Source organism: Carassius gibelio, chromosome B6, assembly GCF_023724105.1.
Source record: "Carassius gibelio isolate Cgi1373 ecotype wild population from Czech Republic chromosome B6, carGib1.2-hapl.c, whole genome shotgun sequence".
NCBI lineage: Eukaryota > Metazoa > Chordata > Actinopteri > Cypriniformes > Cyprinidae > Carassius > Carassius gibelio.
This window is the reverse complement of record NC_068401.1, coordinates 9,430,732-9,455,735: the sequence shown is the minus strand read 5'-3', so window position 1 is coordinate 9,455,735 and position 25,004 is coordinate 9,430,732. Positions and strand designations below refer to the sequence as shown.

At 37.2% G+C, this 25,004-nt stretch overlaps 2 protein-coding genes across 3 annotated transcripts in view; one reads left to right on the top strand and one right to left on the bottom strand.

Moving 5' to 3' along the window:
- scn8ab (sodium channel, voltage gated, type VIII, alpha subunit b) overlaps nucleotides 1-19,935 on the bottom strand; it is a 51,155-nt gene extending 31,220 nt beyond the window's left edge. Inside the window, exons 1-6 of one of the 2 annotated variants that reach the window (XM_052559540.1) lie at nucleotides 19,809-19,935; nucleotides 13,111-13,448; nucleotides 7,881-7,999; nucleotides 7,322-7,411; nucleotides 6,755-6,883; nucleotides 5,304-5,395 (exon numbers count right to left, since the gene is read on the bottom strand). In XM_052559540.1, coding sequence (XP_052415500.1) covers nucleotides 5,304-5,395; nucleotides 6,755-6,883; nucleotides 7,322-7,411; nucleotides 7,881-7,999; nucleotides 13,111-13,392 — 712 coding nt within the window. In that variant the 5' untranslated portion in view covers nucleotides 13,393-13,448; nucleotides 19,809-19,935. Of the gene's footprint in view, nucleotides 1-4,997; nucleotides 5,281-5,303; nucleotides 5,396-6,754; nucleotides 6,884-7,321; nucleotides 7,412-7,880; nucleotides 8,000-13,110; nucleotides 13,449-19,808 lie in introns of those variants that run through there. The other variant, XM_052559539.1, reaches the window with a different exon arrangement.
- Nucleotides 19,936-22,283: 2,348 nt separating this feature from the next.
- LOC127960211 (putative methyltransferase-like protein 7A) lies at nucleotides 22,284-25,004 on the top strand. Its single transcript, XM_052559812.1, has 3 exons — nucleotides 22,284-23,084; nucleotides 23,586-23,671; nucleotides 24,086-25,004. Exons 1-3 carry the CDS (start codon nucleotides 22,494-22,496, stop codon nucleotides 24,231-24,233), a joined length of 825 nt encoding a protein of 274 aa, XP_052415772.1. The 5' UTR covers nucleotides 22,284-22,493; the 3' UTR covers nucleotides 24,234-25,004.

Genomic DNA, 25,004 nt, shown 5'->3' with positions numbered 1-25,004 from the left:
GATAGCTGGTTTCTCGGGCATTACTAAGCTGTTCCTAGGCTGGTTTAGTTTGTTGATAGGGGTTATCAAGTGGATGTTTCTGAGTATATGCAATTTATTTAGTCTGCAAGAGAAGAAGTGGATGAAAAGACAGCACTTGTTTGCTAAACTTTTGAGCACAAAATGAAAGTTCTAGGTGGTTACCAATGCATTACTAAGGGGTTCTAGGTGGTTGCTGCAAGGCTTTATTAAATTCTAGTTCCTACTCTAGATATTGCTCAACCATTTCTTTAGGGCAGTGGCTCCCAGACTTTTCTTCTGGTTCCCCCTCTTGTAGAGAAAAATGTTTTCAAGCACCCCACCTACATAAAGACACTCTCAGACATGACCTTGCTTGCAAAATCATTTTGGATTTATTTGAAACATTGTAATAACACAGGCAACTTCAGAAAAAAACATCTCACATAGTTAGGATGTGGCAGGAGTACTTCCAGTGCTCTGGCTGTAGGGTAGCAGTGGGTGGACCTTTTCCACTCCAATCCAAATTGCAGCTAATGTATGGGACCTAAACTGAAGCCTCATTAGAGTTAACATCAATAAACAGCTGGTATTCCACTGATGGGGTCTCAAATCCAGTCATATTAGCGCTGGGAATTAACTCTTTTTATTACTTTGCAGATTTAGACCTCAATGAATGATTTCAACTCTCAAACAAGTCTACATTCATTCTTTCCAGTTTTATTGTGAATTATTTAGTTCACAAGAATTTAGTTCAAATATAGTTCACTGAGCTTCTGAAACATGTCACTGAGGAATGCAAGTTTCATGAGAAAGTTGTTATTTGTTGAACTTAAGGGAAAGTCCGTTTCCCTCTTCCTCTGAGAAGATTCTGATCTCATCCCACAACTAAACCCCTGGATAAAACTTTCCCACACAACAGCAAATGGGGGAAAAAAAATGTACACAGTGGAAACCATTCTTGTTGTTTCCGGTGACAATAATAATGTGCATTACATCTTTCATCTCTTTAGTTTCTAGCACCTCCCAGTGCATCATACGCTTTGTCCACTGCAGATTTGGGAAAACATCCTTGACAAATAGTGCATGCAGCCCTCCTCGTTTCCACAAATTTGCCTGAGCCTCATCACACAGCCCTCCAATTTCAGACCAGCCTCTTTCAAATAAGCCTCAATGATTCTGAACAATTCATTTGCTTTGGCTTTTTCAGTTACAGTTTTGCAGAAAAGCAAATCCTCCCTCAATTTATCAGCATCAATAAACAAGACATGGATTATCGTTAAACCATCTTTGTTATTGTCAGTTGCTTCATGCATCTGCAGAGCAAAATGGCTGTCTCATATCTAGTCATTAAGTTGTTCCTCTACATCTTCCTGTAGCTTCACAGTAGTGTTGTGTGCAATGGAATAGCCTTTAGTTTACTGGCTGTTACTTTATAAATTAGAGTTAAAACCATATCAATTGCAGAACAAAGTATTCATTTCTCAGCTAGAGTGCAGCGTCTTACACTGAGCTGCTCTGTACTTTATAGGAGGTAGGTTGAGCATTTGAAGGCAAAGATGATGCTTTAGTTAAACGACTGTGTTGCACACGACACTTGAGTCTTAAAAATCAATAAGCTTGTCCTTGTGTTCATGATGTGAAGTCTCTAAGTGGCATCTCAATTTGTTTTGCTTCATACTGTCAGAAGCGAATATTTTGAGGCACCTAATACACGTGGTCTCTCTTCATTACCCACCGTTGTAATGGTGTATCCGAGGGTGAGATATGCTTCGACATTTTTGTCTTTGTCTTTTTGTTATAGTTGTAGTGACATTTAAAGTAGATTCATCATCTGGTTTTATGTTACCAGGCACTGTTCGTCCTCAGTGCAGAACCATGCATCGCTTAATTTATACACAGCTCCCCGCAACTAATTTCTGATTCTTCAACTGTACCATCTACAAGTCTGTTATTCTATGACAAAAACCGCAACGACTGATAACAGACACTGAGTCCAGCAGGTACTGCAAGTCATCTTGAGGTAATACGTTAGATTAATATTTTGTGTGCTGTTGTGTACTTATGTGGCAAGTAGCAGCGTATTAAGCGGGGCAGTCAACAAGTTCCATTGAAGTTGTAAGGGAAATCATCAGAGAGAGAAAAAAAATGTATGTATATATTGATACATTTGTTTCCTTCTTGTGTGTGAGAGGACCTTCAAAAGAAGTGGCAGCAAATCATAATAAATAAATGGAGATGTGGAAGTGCTGTAGGTATTTGTGAATCTGTTCAAATAAACTATTGAAGAGACCAGACATGAGCTATTCCTCCAACTATGTGTAATGAGTGCTCCGAGTGGGTCTTGAACCCAGGTCTCTGGTGTGGGAGGAAGACGCATGAACAAGGAGGATAAAAAGCAAGGTGGTTTTCGGTGGATTAAAAGCAAGCAGTAATGTAACTGAAATTAAAACAACATTACAGAAGCTTTTTTTTTTTATTTATTGTAAAAAAAAAAAAAAAAAAAAAAAATATTAAGTCGGATTAAATAAGCAGTTAACTCAAGCAAAAACATTCCACGGTCTCAGTGTGGCCAGTTAAGATGTTCTAAAAAATATATTTCCAAATACTATATAAAATATCACAGGCTAATACACTGTCTTTAATTTGTGATTTGTACTTCTATTTTGATATTTGTTCTGCTCCTCTTCTTTGTGTCGCTTCCTGCCTTGTGCCACTGATAATTTTCTTTTTTTCACTCATTTTTTAGTAATGATACTTTAAGAGCACATTAATGGCAAAACTATTTTAACTGCATGCGCCATGCATAGTTAATGCGTTATGATGATGTATTCTACGTCATGATGCGGAAAGTGTTTCAATTAGTCCAACATGACATGTTGTCAAATCTTATTTTTCATTGATGTCAATTTTATTTTTATTCTAAAATTATTTCAATCAGTCCGATGATCGATCAGTACAAACATTATGTCAACTGTCAGAAATTGTGCTTAATATATGGGTGTAGGAGCGCACAATGGTCACAAGAGGGCACACTTCCCCCTTAAAAAAACCTTTCCTGCGGCTATGTCGCCTATGCCACGGGCCGGCCCTGCAGCAAATAATAATAAATAAAATAAAAAAATAATAAACTTGATGTTGTTGATGCTTAAAATAAACATATTTTCAAAAATGCAGATTTACAGTTTTCTCATGACCACTTCACTAAGGACAGTTTGTGTAGGGACCTTGGAGAGACTCTTTAAAAGATAAACACACATACAATATTCAACACATCAGCAAAATGAACACTGCCTGAAGAGAGCGGCGCCATACACAAACAGTATGAAGAGAGCCAACACAGAGAGAGGAAGAAGAGAGGACAGGCAAGGGGAGGAAGGGCATGCAGGTCATTTAAACGCCAAGGCTGAAGGCAGCAACATTATCGTCTTTGCTTTATCACCATGGTGTCAATATCATGTTCAACCAATCGTTCATGTCCAGAGAATGTGTAACCCTGTCCTCATATCCCATTGGATCTCTTAGCAGAGAGAAACCAGGTGAATAAAAAAGTCATTCTCTAATCAAAATACTCACATGTGAATTCTACAACAATTGCTACAATGTGACAATACTGAATGTAAACATGTTTCATGTAGGTGGGTGCAATTGTGTGAATGTTTCAAAGTCAGTATAAAACTAGCGAGTTAACTTGGCTATTCCTGATTTTTTTTCGTCCCCTTGCTACAATGTATACATACACACAAATGTTCTTACATTTTCTGATGCCTCTGTTTTACTTTCCACTCCGAGTTCTTTGAAATAAGAATAGGGAGGGAGCTACAAAACAGAAGTTTTACAAAAAAAAAAAAAAAAGATAAAAAATCCATAAATCTACATGTGTGTAAAGGATGCAGAAATTTGAGGAAATCCACTTGTTTAAAAAAAAGAAAACAGAATAAAAGAAAGACAAACTAAAAAAGCAGATGTCTTCGAAAGCATCATGCAGCAGAGATGTTTCAAACTAGGCTTGGCAGTCTTAGAGAGCACTCTACCCACAAACCTTTGCTTCATGACATCACATCGGCTTCTTTTAAACAACTCTGATCAGATGTTCATCAAAAGACAAACAATTTTTTAACAGTATGAAATAAAAAAATTCTATGGCCATATAATATATATTTTTTTTTTTTCTACGTTGAGTTTTATTTTTGTCTGCTTAGGATACTGTAACTTAAACTCAACACAACAAAGAAAAGACAAGGCTGGACATTTTGAATATAGTACACAGAGCTTTTTTATATATATTTTTATTCATGGTTTGGATGTAATAAGAACTGCATTCTGTGTCTACATGTACTATACTTGAGTACTAAATGGCACACTAGGAAATGTAATCTCCCAGCTGCAAAACCAATTTAAAACCAACTTAAAGTTGTTTGAATCATGGCACCTGGTTTCCATTCACTGGTCCAAGTTCCTTAAGTTGATCTGGTCAGCCATTTTGGATCAGCAATAAAACCACTTGACCAACTTTGACAAGAAGGGCCCTTGACCAAGATTGGTATACTAACTCAGTCAGGTCCTCACCAGCTGTTAACCCACCTAAACTAGTGACCATGTTACAAAACACAGCTAGCATCTTAAGATGGGTTTTCCAGCAGGGCTAGATGCATATTACTATTTTATTGTCAAAACAGCTGACATTTACAATGCACTGCTGTTGACAAATGCAGTTTTTATTCAGTAAAAATATTTAACTCTCATATTTCTGGAAGGCATGTGTTTTTTTTCCATGATTTGACTGCAGACTGCAAAGCCTATCAAAAATGTATCGCTACCATTTTTGATCGTTTGGGTATTAAAACATAAATCGAACATAAATGAAAGTATTCTTTTAGCAGCATCCTCTTAAAGAAGTACAGCAAGTCAATAATAACAGTAATAGTACAACTGGTAATAATAATAGTTTGCATCGGCGTGGGAAGCAGCTCAGCCTTCGTGTTTAAATGCATTCTCACCTGGTATGACAGAAATAGTTTTGAGAGCTCGTAGAACCCTGAAGGTTCTCAGGGCTGACACATTCCCGAGGTCCACAAACTCGGTTACATATCTGCAACAAGGGAGGATCACACACAGAACAAACGGCATGACACAACACACACACACACACAACACCACAACACGTACGACAACACCACTACCACCAAGCCTGTCTAATGGGAGAAGAGAAAGAGAAACGCACAGAGGAAGAAGGAAGAGACAGGAGCGTGAAAAAGAGACAGCGAGCGGCGCCCTCTGTTGGCCCTGATGGATGCTGGACTTACCTGGGATCACAGCAACAGTTTTCAAAGCCCTCAGTACCCTGAATGTGCGCAGAGCTGACACATTGCCTAGGTTTACAAACTCTGTAATATACCTGCAGAATGGATCGCAACATAGTTACCAGAGAGAGAGAGAGAGAGGAGAGTGAGAGACCGGAAAGGAGAAGAGATACAGGATGACACAGCAGTGAAGGAAGATGGCTCACAGGAAAAATATATGCTTCCCATAAAAACAATGCTCCAGGTCCTAAGTTACACAGCATTACTGTAATTACAAATTTTATACTGGTTAAAAAAAAGGGTAAATGTACGGATTGAATCATTTACCACCGCACACATGGATCCATGGCATTATGAGCATTCCCTTAAACTATTTATTTCTCAAGACGAGCATGTGAAGAGCTCCAATTACAATCTTAAGAGTTGCTATCTCGTAATTACAGTAATTCCGGCATGATGTGATCCCAGCGTAAGGATTTGAATCTTGTGGCACTTATTCCAGTATAATGCCTTGCCCCGTAGACTTATAATAGCATTACAGTAACACTCTTTACTTTTGATTTTACAAACTGAAGTTGAAATCATTTTTTGTGGTAACCTACTATGTATCACAGATACTCTCTATAGAGACTGACTGGAAATAAAAAGCAATCGGATATGAACAGATTCTCACAAAATGTCATACAAAATTCATGACATACATTTTATACACATTCCAAAGGGTTAAGAGTTTGTTTCTTCTAGTTTTGTCCTTTTTTCACCATATTTCTAAAGTGAACATTTTAATTTAGGGGCAAGGGGTGGGTTTTGTAAGAAGAAAATGGCTACCCGCCAGAGGAATGAATGAATGCAAATAGGGAGAGAAATGAAGTGATGGACAGATTCAAAAGAGAGTTATGATTTATATGCACATACACATACACAGAAGTACAGGCACAAGCATTGTCATCTTTGAGTACTGAACTCCCATCCACCACCTATGAGAGGCAGAACATAAGAGCCTCCGTCTCTTTAACGGTTGCAGACTCACACTCTTATGTGCAAGCATGACATCAAGGCTCAAAAGTCAATGGTCTATGAGCTAAATACAGCTTTTAGTTTTAGACTGTTCTCAGATATTTACTGTGCAAATAACTTGCATGTTCTGGAAAACTTTTAGGCTTTAAGATGGTCTTGCCCTGCAATTAGAGGAGAAGCTTGACTCAATCTGAGTGCAAATGAAAAAGCTCCAAAATGTTTAACTTTCAAATGTATTTTCTAATAATTTTCCTAAATAATATCGCTATATATTTTTCCAGTCCTTGGTTGGGACCAACTGAAGCTCCTGTATAGCCAAAAGCCAATGCTGCACACAAGAGTTACACACCTGTAAATACTGCATGCAAAACATATTTTGAAGGCAACATTATCAAAATGTTTCATTAATGTTTGAAATAAAACCGGATTATACTTACGCCATAGAGATGACCATGAAATCCAGCCAGTTCCATGGGTCTCTGAGGAAGGTGAAGCCGTCTATACAGAAGCCTCGAGCCACAATCTTTGTGAGTGACTCAAAAGTGTAGATTCCTGTGAAGGTGTATCTAACAGAGTTCAAAAAATAATGCATATAGGTAAGCGTATGCTTGGAATTTACTGTATACGGTCACACTAGCAAAAAAATTTATACTTTTCATTATTCAGTTAAATGAATGGTTTGTTTATAATTAATATTTATCTCGCCCTCCTCCGTTATTTTCTTTTTATTCATTTTGCATTATGGGACCAGCTACAGCAGAGAAGATACATGTGACGCTGCCTTAGAATTTAACCGTAATGTCTAAGGAGGCAGCATAATTAAGATGATGTCCTAAAATGTTGCTCACTAAGTTTTTCAAGGACTCCAATGAAACTCCATTAACCCTAGTTACCCCTAAAATAGACCCAGCAATTTTTCTATCCCTTTTTGCTATGCTGCTGCATGAAGAACATCTGCATAGACCAGACTAGAATTCTGGAATAGAATGGAATAGAATACTTACTCTACTTGTTTGGACCATTCTGGAGGATTGCTGAATGTCATGAAGACACAATTTGTCAAAATTGTACACATGATGATCATGCTAAAAAGTGTAAGAAGTAGTTAAGGAAATTCCGTGGTAATCTCTTAAATATTGAACTGATATCAAAACTATAATGAAAAATAACATTGAAACAATTTCATAAAATGATGTGGTAAATTCTGGGGTCACACATCAGTTGTTGGATGAGGACATAAGCATTAGCTATTTTTCATAAGGAAGAAGTATTTCGCTAGCCTCATATGAATAATTGTCTTTTAATCACTGTCTGTGTCACAGCACAACAAGCTTTAGTTCAGAACTCTCTTATTATCAGAACATTTAATTAAAATGCTTAAAATTATGTATTGTCATACAGATTATAGGGTGCAACTGGTAATTCGTCAGTAATAAATTTGATAAAACCTATACATTTAACAAAGCATTGTTGTCAGATTTCAGACAGACAGATTAAGCATAGATAAGAAACAAGAACAGTTATAAATAACATGAACAATGTTTGGAGCACTGAAAAGGATATGAGTGTATCAAAATTTTAATTGCTATTAGCCTGAATAGGCTAAAAGGACTAATGATATATAATGAAGGTGTGGCACTGAAACGGAAGATAGTTTTTCCTTTGTTAAGCACTATAAAGGTCTGAAGAGAAAAAGAGGAAAAGGAAAAAAGAAGAAAGAAGGAGAGATATTATTTACATATGTCAGGGTGCATGGTGAGCGAGGGCACACATTCCCAAAAAATAAGTTGAGAAATGAGGATAAACAACATAATTGAAAGGTTAACATGACAAGAACTTTGTCTTTATCCAAAAATGACAGCCACATTCAACATAAATTTACAAACTGTATAAAATATTCAAATACACCCATATAAGTTTTTCATTTAAAAAAATAATAAAAATAAAAAGGCTATTTGTAAATCAAGCCTATTAAAACCCATCTATGGATATATTTACACGAATGGAGCTAAGACAACTGCAGTGAGCTCTGGCAAAGATATGGAGCTCTTACAGGAACTCAGAATGTAATACTAACGCTAATGCTAACCACTAACACTGCGATCCATCAGATGCAGAAGTGCTGACTCCAGATAGTGTGTGTGGGACAGGGAAAAGTGAGAAGGAGGGGGAGGGAAGAAAGGAAGGAAGGAAGGTGGGTCAAAAGCCCTGCAAAACTGCTTTGATCCTGCATAATGTATAAAAAATTGAAATCTTCATCCACATACTCATCATAGAAACCACATGAATCTAAGTTTACACACATATACTGTACACACTTCATGTCAAATAAGTAAAATTGTGCTTTTATATATCTTTTCAATTATTCCCGATTCCCTTTTTTTCTTTTTCCTTTGGTGAATATTTTTTTCTTACTTGCTTTATTATTGTTATTATTATATATATTATTTAGTTACATTTATTTTTTATTTGCCACTGGGGTACAACAAAAACCTTTTCTAAAAAAAAAAAAAAAAAAAAAAATCTTAACATCTTTTTTATCCTTTCTAGCTCTAATATATTTCTTTTGTTGTAAGCATTCTTTGAGTTTTACTGAAAAATGATAATAATAAAACTAAATAAAAGATGATATTTCTTTAAACACATAGAATACTTTACATTGCTTTACTTACATACACACACACACACATACACACACCCGAGGAAACACCACAGAGACGAGTGGATGAGATTCTTCCTGAAATCTAATTAGATTAAAAATAGACAGCTGTCTGAAGGAGGACAAAATGAGCAACTTCAACTCAGAGTGACTCTATCTCTCTGTTTCTCCATCCCCTAGCTCCTTTTTCACTGCATTTTTCTGTCTGTCTGTGCATTTAATCATGTCAAATACTAAAACACACTTAACAAAATCATACATTTAAAAGACAGCGTGTGTCAGTCAGAAATCGCTGTGTCTTCTGTTTGAAGACAGCTGTCGTTTTGAAGCACAGAATCCCAAAGCACTAGCAAAAACTGTGAACCGCCCAGAAGGCTCCATGTGTTACTGAATACTGAGCACTGGTTTCCCCCGAGTCGCTCTCACACACACATACACACACACTGCGACAGACTGTGGGCTTCCTCCACTGGCGGGAGCTCCCACTCTCACAATGCTACACTTTGCCGATGACATAGCTGCAACTGTCAGTATCCTGGGCTAAAAATCATTCCACTCTTCTCTGAATCTTCATATCGATGAGTGTTTCAGTGTCAGTCCAGCGACACACTCCTCAGGCTGCGTAACCACAACAAATAATCAAATAATCACAATACAAGCATAGTTTCAACTGTAACTCGTGTGTATACAAAAGGTATGCGATTTTGCATATGAGCAAAACTATAACCTGCTACAAAAGCATGGAGCTTAATGGTCATGTACATGTGATAACAGCCTTATGTCAACACCTGCACACACACAATGCAGCCTATTGCTCTTTCCTTGTGACATCATAAGGAATATGCTGCAAAGCTACTGAAAATTTCATTATCTACAGAGAAGAGAGCCAGAGAGACATGAAGATGTGGACAAGAGCTTAAGGGATCTGCTGCGGGGAAGGAGGATGAGGGAAGAAGTGAGAAGTGTGTGTGTATGGGGTTCAATAGTGGAAAAACTGGATATAGCATCAATGTTGCACTTAACTCCAAGTACATCCGATCTACTAGACATCACTGAGTGCATTTACCGTAAGGCCTCAAATCACCAACACCCCATCCAACCGCTAACCAACACTTCTCAGTCTTTATTTACAACTTTCACAATGCGCTAAGATGCATCTATCAGTCTATCTTTAAGAGAGTTAATAAAGTTCTAATGAAATATTTTCAGTATTGATAAATAAAGCTATAGGAGTTATAATAATATAAATATAAATATAAAATATGGTACATACAAAAATCCATTCACCATCCATTAATGTATCTACTAATCAGATTAAAACAGAAAAGTAATATAGATATAAAATATTGTTTAAACAAAATATAATTATTGATAAAAATAAACAATTCATAATAATGTAGATTAATAATATATAGAAAAATTTAGTGAATTATAGTGAAAATAAAAATTATAGTGACCCATAACAATTAACTATGCATTAATGTATTTAATAATTTAGAAAATAAAACAATATAATTACATTGAATCACTTAAAATAATAAACCATCCATTAATTTACCTAGTAAATAATTCATAAATCATGAACAAAACATATTCACTGATCACAGTCACAAATCATCCATTAAAGTAAATCTAGTGTATCAGACCTGAACTTTTTTTTAACAACTCTATCCAGATGTCAAGCCCTCACATACTGCATCCCATATCTCACAATCACATGCAAACAAACACATGTGACTACAGGGCTTCCTGACATCCTGACTGGCTCTTTTACCAAGGGACAAGAAAAACTGCAACTCTGCATTCCTTTCCTCTTTTTATTCCCTTTAACCCTTCCCCACAATGCATGACTCTACCACAGCTGCTGCAGTTATAACAAAAACATACCACTTGCCAAGAGGGAGAGGAGGAGGGAGGGCCGGAAAGGGGATGTAATATGTTGGATGGGACGCGCTGGCAGCAATGCACGTTATTTCTGGTAATGCAAGGTGGATATGGTAATGTGTGCGACAAATGATAAAAACACAGACAAGACCAATATTCTGTTTCCTCTACTAATTTTCTCTCAAAATATCTCCTCAACTCCCACTGAATAACACATGCCACACTATGCTCGGATATGTAACACATACCTCTAGTGTACCAACAAGGAGTAGCTGATGTGGATGCACCGCTCCTTTACCAATATACAGTTGTGGCCAAAAATATTGGCCCCCTTGGTAAATATGATCAAAGAAGAATGTGAAAATTCATCTGCATTGTTAATCCTTTTGATGTTTTATTAAAAAAAAATTCACATTGGATAATAAGAATTTAATACGGGGGGAATACCATTATGAAATAATGGTCTTTCTCAAATACTCATTGGACACAATTATTGGCGCCCCTAGAAATTATACTGATATTATATTCCCATTCATATTCACAGTTTTGAGCAGTCCTGCATGATTATGAACATGAAATTATCCAGCCATGGCTACCTGTTTCACAGAAATATAAAGAGGAGGGAAAACAAAGCTCAAATTCCCTTAATCATCCATCACATTGAGAAAAAAACAAAGAATATATTTCTGATGTGCAGCAAAATATAATTGAGCTTCACAAATTGGTGAAGTGGCTTTAAGACAAGAGGTGAAAATTCCCATTTCCACCATCAAGGCAATAATTAAGATTTTCCATCAACATAAAATGTTATGAATCTGACTGGAAGAGGACGTGTGTCTATATCGTAGACGAAAAAACAAACTCCAGCATATTAATTTATCAGACACGACTGGAACTTCAAATGGGACTGGCTTCTATGATCAGATGAAACTAAAAATTAGCTTTTTAGCAGCTAACACTCAAGATGGTTTTGGTGAACACAGAGAAAAAAAGTACCCCATGTGTACAATGAAATATACTGCTCTATTTTTGATGTTGTGGGCCGATATTTCTGCTGGAGGTCCTGGACATCTTGTTTAGACACATGGCATCATGGATTCTATCAAATACCAACAAATAAAAAATCAGTAAGTGATTGACTCTGTTAGAAATCTTATAATGGGCCATGATTGGATCTTCCAATCCAAACAATTATCCAAACACAAACCTTAAAAACAACACATAAATGGGTCACTGAGCACAAAACCAAGCTTCTGCAATAGCCATTCCAGTCCTCTGACCTGAACCCTATAGAAAATTAGAGGTGTGAACTAAAGAGGAGAAGCTGGGAATCTGAAGGGTCTGGAGTGGTTCTTGGTGAAGGAATGGTCTCTGATCTCTTGTCAGGTGTTCTCTAACCTCATCAGGCATTAGAGGAGAAAATTTAGACCTATTAAACTGGCAAATGGAGGTTTCAAAAGTTTGCCAGTTTAATAGGTCTAAATTTTCTCCACCAAAAGGGTGGCCAATGAGTAATTGAGAAAAACTTTTATTTCATAATGATATTTCCCCCCATTTTAAAGTCTTATTATCCAATGAAAGGATACATTTTTGTGAATTTTTTAAATAAAAGATCAAAAGGATTAACAATACAGTTCAATTTTCACAGCCTTCTTTGATCATATTTACCAAGGGGGCCAATATTTTTGGCCACGTGACTACGAATAACCCACTGACATCCATAGCATTTTCTACCCCTGTACTATGGAAGTTAATGGGGACCACCTACTGTTTGGTCATCCTCATTCTTAAATATCTTCTTTCATTTTCAGCAGCAGAAAGAAACTCATACAGGTTTGGAACAACTTGAGGGTGAATAAATAAGTGAAGAATGTTCACTTTCGGGTGAACATTAACTTTGCAAGCATTTATACCCAAAATACACAAAATTGTAACATTTTAATCTCAACAAACATCTTTACTAACCATACCGTTATGGCAAAGCCTTATACTCATTTGTTCCTATATCATATAATCTGTTCATCCATCCAAACAAAGGTATAATAAGTTAGCAAGTTTGATTCACCAACTTCTATCCTCTCTGCACTTTTCCAAACCTTTCCACCACTCTCTCTTTCCTCCAGCTCTCCCAGAAGCTGTAGAGCGAAGCATTCAGAACACTTCTTAATTCATCTTAGTGAGGAAAATCATATTCCACCTGCATGGAAGATGAATCCTATCAGGGATGATATGGACTCAAAGCTCACTCACTTTCTCGTTCAAATAGAAGGGGTCCAAGTCCTCCAGGGGCACAGCCAACATGTTAGAAGGAACGTCCCCGTAAATAAAGGGAACGCTCTTCCCTGCTTCCAAGTCAGTGTTGGGCTTCGGTTTGTTGTCATCATCGTCATCACGGTGACTGCTATCAGATCTGGGCTTAACAGGCTTCTTTTTCTTCTCCTCAGCGATGCGCTTCTCGATGTTGGCCAAAGATTCTGGGGTAAACCTCTTGAAGCTATCGGGGCCGGGAGGTGCAAGCAGCTGCGCAGCCATATTGTCATCCTGCAGCAGAGTCCTCTTTATTTAGAAGCCAGTCAGGACAGCTAGCTCTAGGAAAAGGAGGGGAGAGGGAGGTACCCAGACAGATCCAGAAAGGGAACAATGAGGAAAGAAAAAGAACAGAAATTAAATTTCAAAATGACGTTAACAAAGCTAATAATTACAGACAAACAAAACAAACATTTCTACTTTATAAGCATATTTGCATGTGTGTGTATTTGCTAACTATCCATTGATTTCAGTGGCTTCTGTTATTGGTCATCCTCTTTTCTCACTCTTATACTCATACACACACACACACATTCATTATGTCCGTTAAGAAGAAGATGACCAAGCAGAATAATACCAAATGTGCTGCAGCACTGGAGTCTAAACCTGTACGTGTGTGTGCATGAAAGAGAGCGAGAGAGACAGAGAGAATGTACATTAGAGGGTAAGGTCATAACTGCATTACTGCCCTTCTCAACTGTCTGTGATGGCCTGGATTATACTAACTAATATTCCAGCCCATGATGTCATCAAACCCATTCCAAAAAACGTCATATTAAACATTCAATCAATTGAGAAATATTCAGTCTGTCTCTTCCGGATTTATTATGTAATGCCATTGTTCAGAATGAAATCACTGCATTTAATCAAGTGTTTGTGTATCACAAATCACAACCTCTCCACTTCATTCATTTAATACTGAGTTTATACATTAAACACACTATGCTGATTAAGCACTTTCTGGCTTTTTCTTCTCAGACAACATAAAATGGAGGATTCTGTACAAAAGTTCATCTCATCATGCAAATGTCCAGTTGCTCAAGACAGTAGTCCTACCAATTTAAAGGTAACATTATTGTCAAGGTATACTTATGCGTTTTCATATGTGTGTGCTGACTGTTGACAAGGAATCTCTAGCACAGGATGGAGAAAATCGTGTTTCTGACTGAATCGCCTAACCTAAATAATACTGAAAAAACAACACATTATGGTGTTATAAGGACACTATAGGACAGTACAACCAATTTAACAGTGCCCCTTTGCTATTTATGTTTGAAGTGACAGACCTGATATATTGACCAGACTGATTAGTCAGCCAATATTTGGCCATTTTGAGATTAACTCTGTCCAAAGTGTTTCAATGCCTAAATCTGTGTGTGTGTGTGTGTGTGTGTATATACTAGACTTGTGCCAATATTCGGTAATGTGATATATCACGGTAATGAATATGCTAAATATTGTTATCGTGGCCACTTCTAAATACCGTGAATAATTATATATTACAAATTATTCAGAATTTGGAATGCATTTTAAAAATACTATCCCCATCAACTGGTCAAAATGCACAACACCGCTGTATGCTGCTTGAAAGACTCTGTGCGCTCTGACGTAAACAAGCACGTAAGAGAAGCACATGGAGGAACACGTGAGGGACGCGCTGAATGAAAGCACATTCACTCTTTGACAGCAGATGGTGCTAAACTGCAGAAAATGCAGTCCTTACCCTTGAAACACAGCAAATAAACCAGCTGCCCTACTTTCTAAAACATATTTAATAATTTTAAATAGCCAATCGGATTTGTGCACTTTCTATTATGTTCATCACAATTCCAAATACTTAAGTATTAAGTCTTAATAGGCTATTTTAATATGGACTACAAAGTATAAATTTTTGAAACTGTTTTGATTTTTTTTATTGTTCATTTACATTTTACATTAGGGCTTCATTTTTTGCATTAATTTATTAGTTAACAAAAACTGCCAATGAAAAATTCTTCTGAACATTCATTCATCTTAGGTATTCCAATATTTAATAACATGTTGATAAAATCTAAAGTTTCAACTGTATTATTTAATGAGCTAACATGAACTAAAACTTATTTTTTAACAAAGATTAATAACTTCTGTAGCAAATATAGCTATTGTTCATTGTGAATGTTAATGGTGCACTAAAGAGATCTTATTATACCTATAAGTTATACCTATGTCACAAACCCTTGGTCGTGATCCTGGCTCTGGCTGCTTTGAGATTGCTGGTGGGCGTGTTCTCCAGTGATCCTGTCTTCTCACCTGCAGTTCATCACGTCAGTCAAGCACACCTGTTCCATTTCAAGCAATCTACTCTCTTATAAAAGCCAGACCAACTTTCCAGTCCCCGCCGGATCGTTGTACCATTCAGTACGAGTACACGTCAGCCGACCAGTATTTTTGAGTTATCTGTATTTTGTCATTTGTTTGGGAAATTGAGAGCTAACTAAGTTTTTCCTATTTTTTGATCGCAGTGTTCCAGCCTGAACCTTGGAATCAAATCTCTCACCAGAACCTCAGGACACAGATTACTGAAACTGGATCACCAACCGTCTGTTCTGCGAGAACATACCCGGCTCAGCATACATCTCTGTTAAAAACTTGGTGTTAATAAATTTACCTTTACTTGAACTGACACTCTGGTCTGCATTTGAGTTCTGGTTCCCGGCCCTGACAACCTATGGGTCTTTATAGTTCTTTTGTACTTTAATCCGTGCAAAACTTTTATCTTTATTTTTCTGTATTGCTTTATTGTATTTAAATGTTATAAGAAAAAAAGCTTTTTAACCTGTTATACTGTATTATAAGCTGTATTATTTTTAAAACTAAATTTCAATACCGTGATCATACCGTTTTCCGTGATAAAAGCATGAGCGATTAATCGCAACAGGAAAATTTGATACCGGCATATCCCTAATATATACTCACATAAACCAGCATGTCACTCTTTCACTCATGTCAATTTGTAGAATTTACACACTACACTTGATGTACAACGAGTTAACAAATTAACTTCCCCTATAGAGTTTTGTCTGTGAAGAACAATCCCATTAAAGATTTATAACGAATGTGCAGGAAAAACTCTAAATGGCATTAGTACTACTTAGTCACCCTCTCCTGTGTTCCAGGTGTGTGTTGCGTAGTCAGTCCCAGCCTAGTCCCTCAGGCTTCACTAAACTGGGCTATTCCTTTTCCAGAATGTCCCTTTACAAACATTTTCTATTGCAGAGCTGACTTGCATTTATAGCCCAGTGATCAATGTAAAATGTGTCCTTTTCTAGTACCAAACTAATTAGACAAGCAAAAACAAGAAAAGAATATGAGCACATAAGCACTTTGTATGAGCGCACATAACCATTGATGACATGATGCTCTCTTCAACTGATTACTGAAACTGCATGTTTTCAGACCATCATCTCCACATCCACATATCTTAACTCATGTAAGTGCTATATGATGTGTCATACAGACATCACATACTTTCACATTCACTTTCAAAAATATTAAACCTAACAGCCAACACTAACGATTCTCTTTCACTTGTCTTTTTGCTGGATTGTTTTATATGATGTCCAATGCTGAATCCCTGTTCTCCATATCCTTAATGACACAGTCTGTTAATTATTTATACACCAAAATGGATTCACTTAAGTCAGCACCGACAAAATCAATAGTGAAGTGCCCACGGTCACGTGACACTCTTTATGATGGGCGACTTTACCCACATTAAAACAGAAAGCTTCCTGATCGACCTATGGCAAGTCATTTTAACATTTATAACATTTAACTAGCATTTTTTTAATTGCTATAAAGCAGTCTTATAGTTTACATTCAGTAATGAGTTAATAATTGCTCAGTAAACATAATTACTTATTTCTTTACTTTTTAGTACAGAAAACAAGTATTCACTTTCAATAAACATGTTTTCAAATCACTGCTTGTACTTGATCCAGTTTTACTAGAACTACTCAATATGATGGGTGACTTTATCACCATTAAAAGGCTTCCTGATCTACAGCAACTCAATTATACTTTTAACATTTATTCATGAATTCTGGCATTATTTAGATATAATCTATTTTAAATTACGTATTAAGCAATTATTAAATAATAATATAAGTGGATTAAGCAATCCAGTTGTGAGTAGTATCCATATTTTTCATTATTCACTATTCATTATAAAAAATGGCGTTGAAACTATTTCACTCAGAAACTGATAGTACATTTTACAAATAATTACTAAGAAAAAGCAAGTAGCATTTAATTAAACATGAAAGTTTTAAGTAAAAGTCTGAAATAGTACTCTTGTAAAATGTACTCCAATATTGTTTGTTTTATTTATAACTTTTTCATTCAACACTAGTTGTTTATTACATTAGTGATTAATTATGTATTGATTTAATCACTAGCACTTGAACTTACTAGAAACAATAAACTGAATACTTATATAACGAAGTCAGTATCAAATTTGAAAAAAAAAAAAAAAGATACTTGTCTTTATTGGATTGCTTACTCGTTATTTAAATTATGTTTAAAAAAAAAAAAACAGCATTAGTGGATAATTTTAATGAATGTTTGTTAAACCAGCTTGCCATAGACACATTAGGTTTTTTTTAGGCAAAAGAAATACAAAGTAAACAACACTATGACGTACGTCTAAAGTTACACACTGCTGTGTCCAACCTCCAAGTCTCCTTCCTGGGATACTGTAGAGACGCCTCAGTTCAAGGTGATACATCAGATAGACAGGCCCTGACAATATATACACACAATGACCTTAAGAAAATTACTGCATTTTCTTTCTTGTCTTGCCATCTTTGGTTATAGAAAACGAATATGCTGTTTAATGGTACGACCTCCACTTTTCGATTGCCTCGAGTTAAAACACCTACACGTTAAATCCAGAATAACCGATGCCATTCGACAGGTTAGGCTACTTACGTGCTTTCAAGCAAAGTCATTGCGTGCTCTCATCTCTGGTAATCTGTACGTTCCCTTAACATCGCAAAAGTATTCTTCGTCAAGCAAGAATAAGTGTATGTTTTTAGGAAGCCGAGACAAGTCCGCTGTCCTAGATGCCGTCGAGTTTAGCGGCGCTGTCCGTTCAGCACCGCTCAGCGCGAGCTCACGCTTGTCCTCTAGGCTAGGTGAAAAAAATCACATCCTGCCTCAAGCCACGATGAAACATGACTTGCCCGTATTTGATGCCTTTAACGAAATTATATGGAAAGCGAACGCTAGGCTTCTGGCACTGTACATCGAGGGGGGTGGGGAGATGCACAGCTGTCACGAGGACGAACCTCGCCGGCCTATCCCGTGTGGAGAATAAAGGCCATAAAATCTGACGCTATGTTTTTAGATTTCAACACACATAAACACACAAATATGTCGTTTTTGATTACATTTAACTATCTCTCCTTTTGGTTTTGTAAATCTTGTTTGGTTACACCAACATTAACATACACCCCATTCAGGAAACGGTCCTCGTCATTTCAAAGCAAGTATAAGTTATAAAGCATGAGCGATAGTAAGAACATATTAAACCGGTTCCTACCTCAACCCCTCACGGGTATTACGCAATTTCTCCTCCTAACAAGTTTTGCGCATATGAAGGCGCTACATGTTATGGGATTTACAGATCGGTACGTCCAAGTTTGTTTGTAATTATGGCATCTGTACTTACACGCGTGGGCCCCACGCTCTTGACTGAAATACTGCAGTGGATCTGAGCGGAGCTCGAGCGAAGGCACGAGCCAGCGAATCAATCAGTGAAACATCTACATCTGAACACCACTGACGTCTCAGACAGTCGTGCCTGCGATGTTTTATTATAAGTCTAGATTTATATCCTGTTGGTTTCAATGGCATTCACGTCTGAACACTTCAAGAACATTTGGGACTCTGTCCGCTCCAGCACCACACCCGTGCAGTCATACCGTCCTCTCTGTGATTTAACCCGCAACCGCGCACACAGTTGGGCGCATCATGCCGCTAACGCCTCAGGGAGGAGTGAATGAGAAAACGGGGGTTGTAGTCCCCGTTTTTAACGGCAAAAACGGAAACGCAGCGATTCTAGGAAGACCAGCCCAAAGAAGTATGGCGAGGGTAACTTAAAGGGAGGGGGAATGCAGGCGCAGGGGGACTAAACCTGCCACATTAGTGATTTTGACATGTTACGTTACAAAACACTGTCTCAAATGACATCTGCATGCTGAATACTGCGTCTTGCGTCAGTTTGCCCGGACAATATTCCCATGCAATAAAGTTTGCGGCGGTCGTACTTGCCTGTCCCATGGTGTGCGTATGTTCTACATTTCGACACACACGCTAATTTTATGTTTCCAGCGCCAGGCCAACACCCTCATTTACCTCAGTCAGACTTTTTCCCTTTGCATAGCCTCTGTTTAATCAATACAATAGCTGTTAGTAGTGACTGGTGTGTTTACTGGCGTTTTCCTGCAGCAAGCCTATCCACATCTGTGAGCAGGAAAGATGCTGAGCGCGAGAGACCGCTCTGCGGCAGATGAGTCCAGGTATGAGACACGCTCAGAACAGGCTTTAAACACCTGAAAAACCACCACACTTGCGCTGTAGTCAAGAGAAAGTCTACTTACTTTTTCCGCATTAAGAGAGATACATGTAGATCTTGCGTGCCTAAGGATGTTTAAAAAGACCCAGGAGAAACTGCGGATGTCGCCATATTGTTGCCGCTATCTTCATTCCCAGTGCGTACGGCTAGCCTGCATAATTGATGACTCTCAGCAAATTGTTAGGGAGCGTCTGCAAGTACCCTACTTCCGACTTCCGTACTGACCGACAGAACGCTGCCACGTAAGCGAAACAGCGCTAAATCGGAATATCAATCACAATGATCCGAGTCTAATTATATTTACCACTTCACAGTAACATTAACCTAATCTTCTAACTTCTGTTACAACAAATGTTAACGGACTCAAATTATTATTATTTTAAATCGAATCAGGACTGTTTAATCAGAATAAAATAAAAATCTGAAAATTGTATTCTATATACATTGTGTGTTCTGAATAAACTTTCTAAATTTGCCAATATATAGGCCTAATTTACAATTTTTAAAAAAATTAAAATTAAATTATTTATTGCAATTTTAGGAAGTTCATTCAGAACACACAATGACAAATACAGAATACAATTTGCTGTCATTTATGGTGTCATCATATGGTACTGGCTTTCAAATTAGGCTAAATGGTGTTATTTCAGTTTAAGCATACACAAAGAACATTTCAATATCTTCAATATAATGTGTGGAATAATTCTGCTACACAACACTTGTTCCAACAAAAACTTATTTGAGGTTATATATGCTTTAAAATATCTGTGAAGCACAAAGTCACATAAAGAAATAGTTAACCCCAAAATGAAAATATAGGCCATCCAATATTTAGATGCATTTGTTTCTTTATCAGAACAGATTTGGCAAAATGCATTGCATCACTCAACCAGTCACCTCACCAACAGATGTTCTGCAGCAAACAGGCGACAGTTCAAACATCTGATAAAACATCACAGAGATCCACAAGAAAGAGACAAATCCATGATTAAGACATTTTTAACTTCAAACCATTGCTTCCAGCAAAAATACATGTCTTGTTGCTTTCTCTTGTGATTTAATGCTAAATTTCTTAAAATCTATTCTGATGAATAAACAAATTCACCTATATCTTGGATTTTTTTCAGCAAATGTTCATTTTTGGGTGCACTATTGCTGAGGACAAATGCAGACTTTCCAATGAAATTCATTGGGGACATACGGGCACGGAAAAGTATCTTTGTTATTTTAAGTGCAGTGGTCAGTGCAAGATTATATTGTGGCATTGTTTGTGGGGCTGATTCCAGCAGTGTGGCTGAGGAAGTAGGCACATGGTCAAAGGTTGCAATCAATAGTTAATCTTCCTCTAATCCTGTTAGGAAGTGAAAGGAAACAACAGCTTTAGTCTACCTCCAACTCCCCCTTCTGGGCCACCTGAGCATCTTTTCTAGTCCTCACTGATGAGCCTCAAGTGGATGAAGCCTTGCTGTGCAATGCGCCACTAGCCCTGTGTTTAGTCACTGTCCTTGGTGCTGAAGCCCCACTTTATGCATAAGCCAAATGGGACACAGAGGCATCTTCAAATGACACTGTCTGCAGTGCAGATGAATAAAAGTGTAAATTTTTATGTGTTAGTGATGTATATTTTTATAATGTTGCGTGCAAGTATTACAGGAGCTTACAGCGTCTAAAGATATTACTGTAAACCTAATCTCAAGTAAGAAACTCCTAACTCCTAATCTCAGTCACCGCAGAGGATCTTAGGGATAATTGCATTTGTCAAGAAGAAGAAGAAGATAGATAGATAGATAGATAGATGGATAGATGGATAGATGGATAGATAGATAGGTAGATAGATAGATAGATAGATAGATAGATAGATAGATAGATAGATAGATAGATAGATAGATAGACAAAAAGATTTTCTGAAACATTTTTTATTCATTTTTTTAAATCTTACTACTTGTTTCAGAATGTTCAGCGAACATGTAAAAGTAATGTTTCCATAATGTTTCCAAGAAACTAAATGCTCCAGCAATGAAAGTTGTTATAACTGGGTAGCTACATAGACAGTATAAAAGCAGGATAAAGAGAGATTTTAAACCTGAGTTGGAAACTGATTCTCTAGAGCTGAGAAAACGTTCAATAGACAGAAACTACATTATTAAGATAAAATGTCAATTTCTGGGTTTCTCACTAGCGAAAGTCATCATAGTTGTGTAAACTTCTATAGCACTGAGTGGGAGTCTAAGAACCACAGATAATACAAAGTATAATGTTATAAGTGTAAACTCTTTTTCTAATGAAAATATACAAAACTTTGTAGGATATCTTCGAGGGTTGCTTTAAGTGAGGAAAAGAAAGGTGGATCCACTATTATTATTTATACACGGACGTCATCTGTCGACAGAGTGGAGTACTGCCTGTCTGGAGTATGTCACATGCTGATCACATGCGTTGCAGTGTTGCCAAGTCCGCGGTTTTCCCGCGGAATTGGGCTACTTTAATACCGTTGACTCGGTTTGTTTTTCATGTCCGCGATTTGAAGCGACCCAAATAACGCGATATTTAGCACCTAAAATGCGAATTTTACCAGGGGAACCCGATCAAAAACGTGTTTTTTACCCAATCGATATTCGTTTTTTACTGGAGATCCACCCCGAACCGAGATTCGGTTAGTTTCGGTTTTTTTCTGAGTGGAAACTTGAAAGATGGATCTTGTTGTGAAAACATGGCAACCCTGAGCAATGACACAAGGTGCGCGCAACAGCTAGTCCCTTCTGGTCTACTAAATACAGCTGTTGGTGCTCCAGGTTTGTCTCTAAAAATGACGCTGTTTATGAACGCTTGCGCTTTTTTAGTCAAAGTCTTCACTCTACCGCTGCAAATTGCGGAGGTGATTGGACTTATGTCTATCTACAAACGCGTCTTTCCTTTAATCGTGTATAAATTCTCGTTCTCCTACAATGATAAAATGAACGAAAGCAAAAGGGAACTATTTCGAAACCTGGAAAAATTCTTCCCCGCGAAAGGCTCTCTGCGCATCCTGGAGCTGGGCTGCGGATCCGGGGCGAACTTTGAGCATTACCCGACGGGCTGCAGGATCACATGCATCGACCCCAACCCGCATTTCCAAAAGTACCTTGAGAAAAGCATGGCGAAGAACGACCACCTCGTTTATGACAGCTTCATATTGGCGTCGGGGGAGAATCTAAAGGCGGTGGAGAGCAACGCAATGGATGTTGTGGTGTGCACGCTGGTTCTGTGCACAGTCCAGGACACGCAGAAGGTTCTGCAAGAAGCAAAGAGAGTTCTGAGGCCTGTAAGTTGTGGACAGTCAGTGCTCAGCTGGTGGAAGTCCAGTATTTGTTGATGGCATTTCATGGTCTCTCATCACTCCCAAGCCTCAGAGAGTAACTATTGATAACATTAAGTTTATTTAAAATGAAAGGAAACAGCATTACATAACAACAAGTAGACTGTGATAAACCCATTCGTTTTAAGTGAGGTGACATACAGCCAACTACGGTGATCCATACTCAAAATTCATGCTCTGCATTTAACCCCTCCAAAGTGCACACACACACAGCAGTGAACACACAACCGAGATTCAAACCCACAACCTTAAGGTTAAGAGTCAAACTCTCAAACCACTAAGCCACTACTTCCTGCACTAAGCCACAACTTCCCAGATGGCAGATGACTTCCTAGGGCAGATGCTGTTTTTAAATGCTGGACATTTTTAAGCTAAATAACCTATATTCAAATACACAATTATGGGTTGAGAAATATAACTTTGCGTCTTTTTTTGTTTTTTCTTCAGGGAGGTGCATTTTTCTTCCTTGAACATGTGGTGTCTGACCCCTCAAGCTGGATTTACTTTTTTCAACATGTTCTTCAACCATTCTGGTAATATAAAAGCACACAGTATTTATAAAATCACCATTATATTTTACTTATAAGCTCAACTGAATTGTAATCACTTTTATAATAATAATAATAATAATAATAGTTATTTATATAAAGCTGAAGTAAATAAACTTATGGTAAAGTTAATATAGTGGCAAATATAAAGCTAAAAGACTATGTTATAGCTTTGAAAAAATATTAGTTGGTAAAATGCCTGCGTAAATATAACAAAAAATGTATGCATTCAATCACCCACACATAACAAAGTCTTTTTTTTTTTTTTTGCTTTTTACTTTGAAACCATACTCTTAACATTTTACATACTGTTGGAATACTGGAATAATTGTAACAAAGCATATGACCATTGACCACTGTAGAATAAGAAAGTCTATGCTTTACTTGTGTGTTTGTCAGGTATTATTTCGGTGATGGCTGTGAGACAACCCGTGCTACTTGGAAGCAGCTTGAGGCAGCTGGATTCTCGGACCTACAGCTACGTCACATCCAAGCTCCTCTGTTTTTTATGATCAAACCACACATTGTTGGTTATGCAGTCAAATGATGACAATTTATTTTGCCAAAAAAAAAAAAAAAAAACACAAAAAAAAAGCAACAACCTGCATTCAAAAAGGAATAATTTCACCATCTACTTTTAAATGTTTTTGTATGAAAGACCAATGGGCTAGGTGCACAAGATGGCGCCGGTGAGCTTCAGCGACGCGAGTGTGTGCGTACTTATTTCCGGTCTTGCGATGCTCGCATTGACTGTAAGGGAAACTTACATATGAAACTTGGCTAGATGTATATAATTAATGTTTTTCAAATTTAACAGCGGATAGTGGTATATCCGAAACATGGGGAAACATCCTCCCTATATTTTGCGTACCTCTGTGGGGAAATTCATCAAGATACAACGCGGAGATTGCTTTATTCTTCTGTTGATTATGCGGATCAGCGTCCGGTCAGGTCCACAGGGATTTCTTTTTTCAAACACAAAACTGTCAAATATGCTATACTTTTCATTTTCGAAGAGCTGGTTTTGTTCTGTTATGTAAGATAAATGTTTCTGACTGTCAGACGCACAGAGATTTCTGATAAAGCATGTTTTATTAACTTTATTTGATAACATAATTTATAACTAACTGTACAATTAAACGTAATATAATTAAGGTTTGCCTTAAATAAAAGATCGCTGTTTGCATTCATGTGCGTTTTTATCTGTTTATTTGTTTGTGAAAGATCTGCAGCATAAATCATTATCTGTCTATGAGCAGCCATGTATATATTGTTATTGTTTTGCATTAATTATCAAATTAAACAGATATTAAAATTA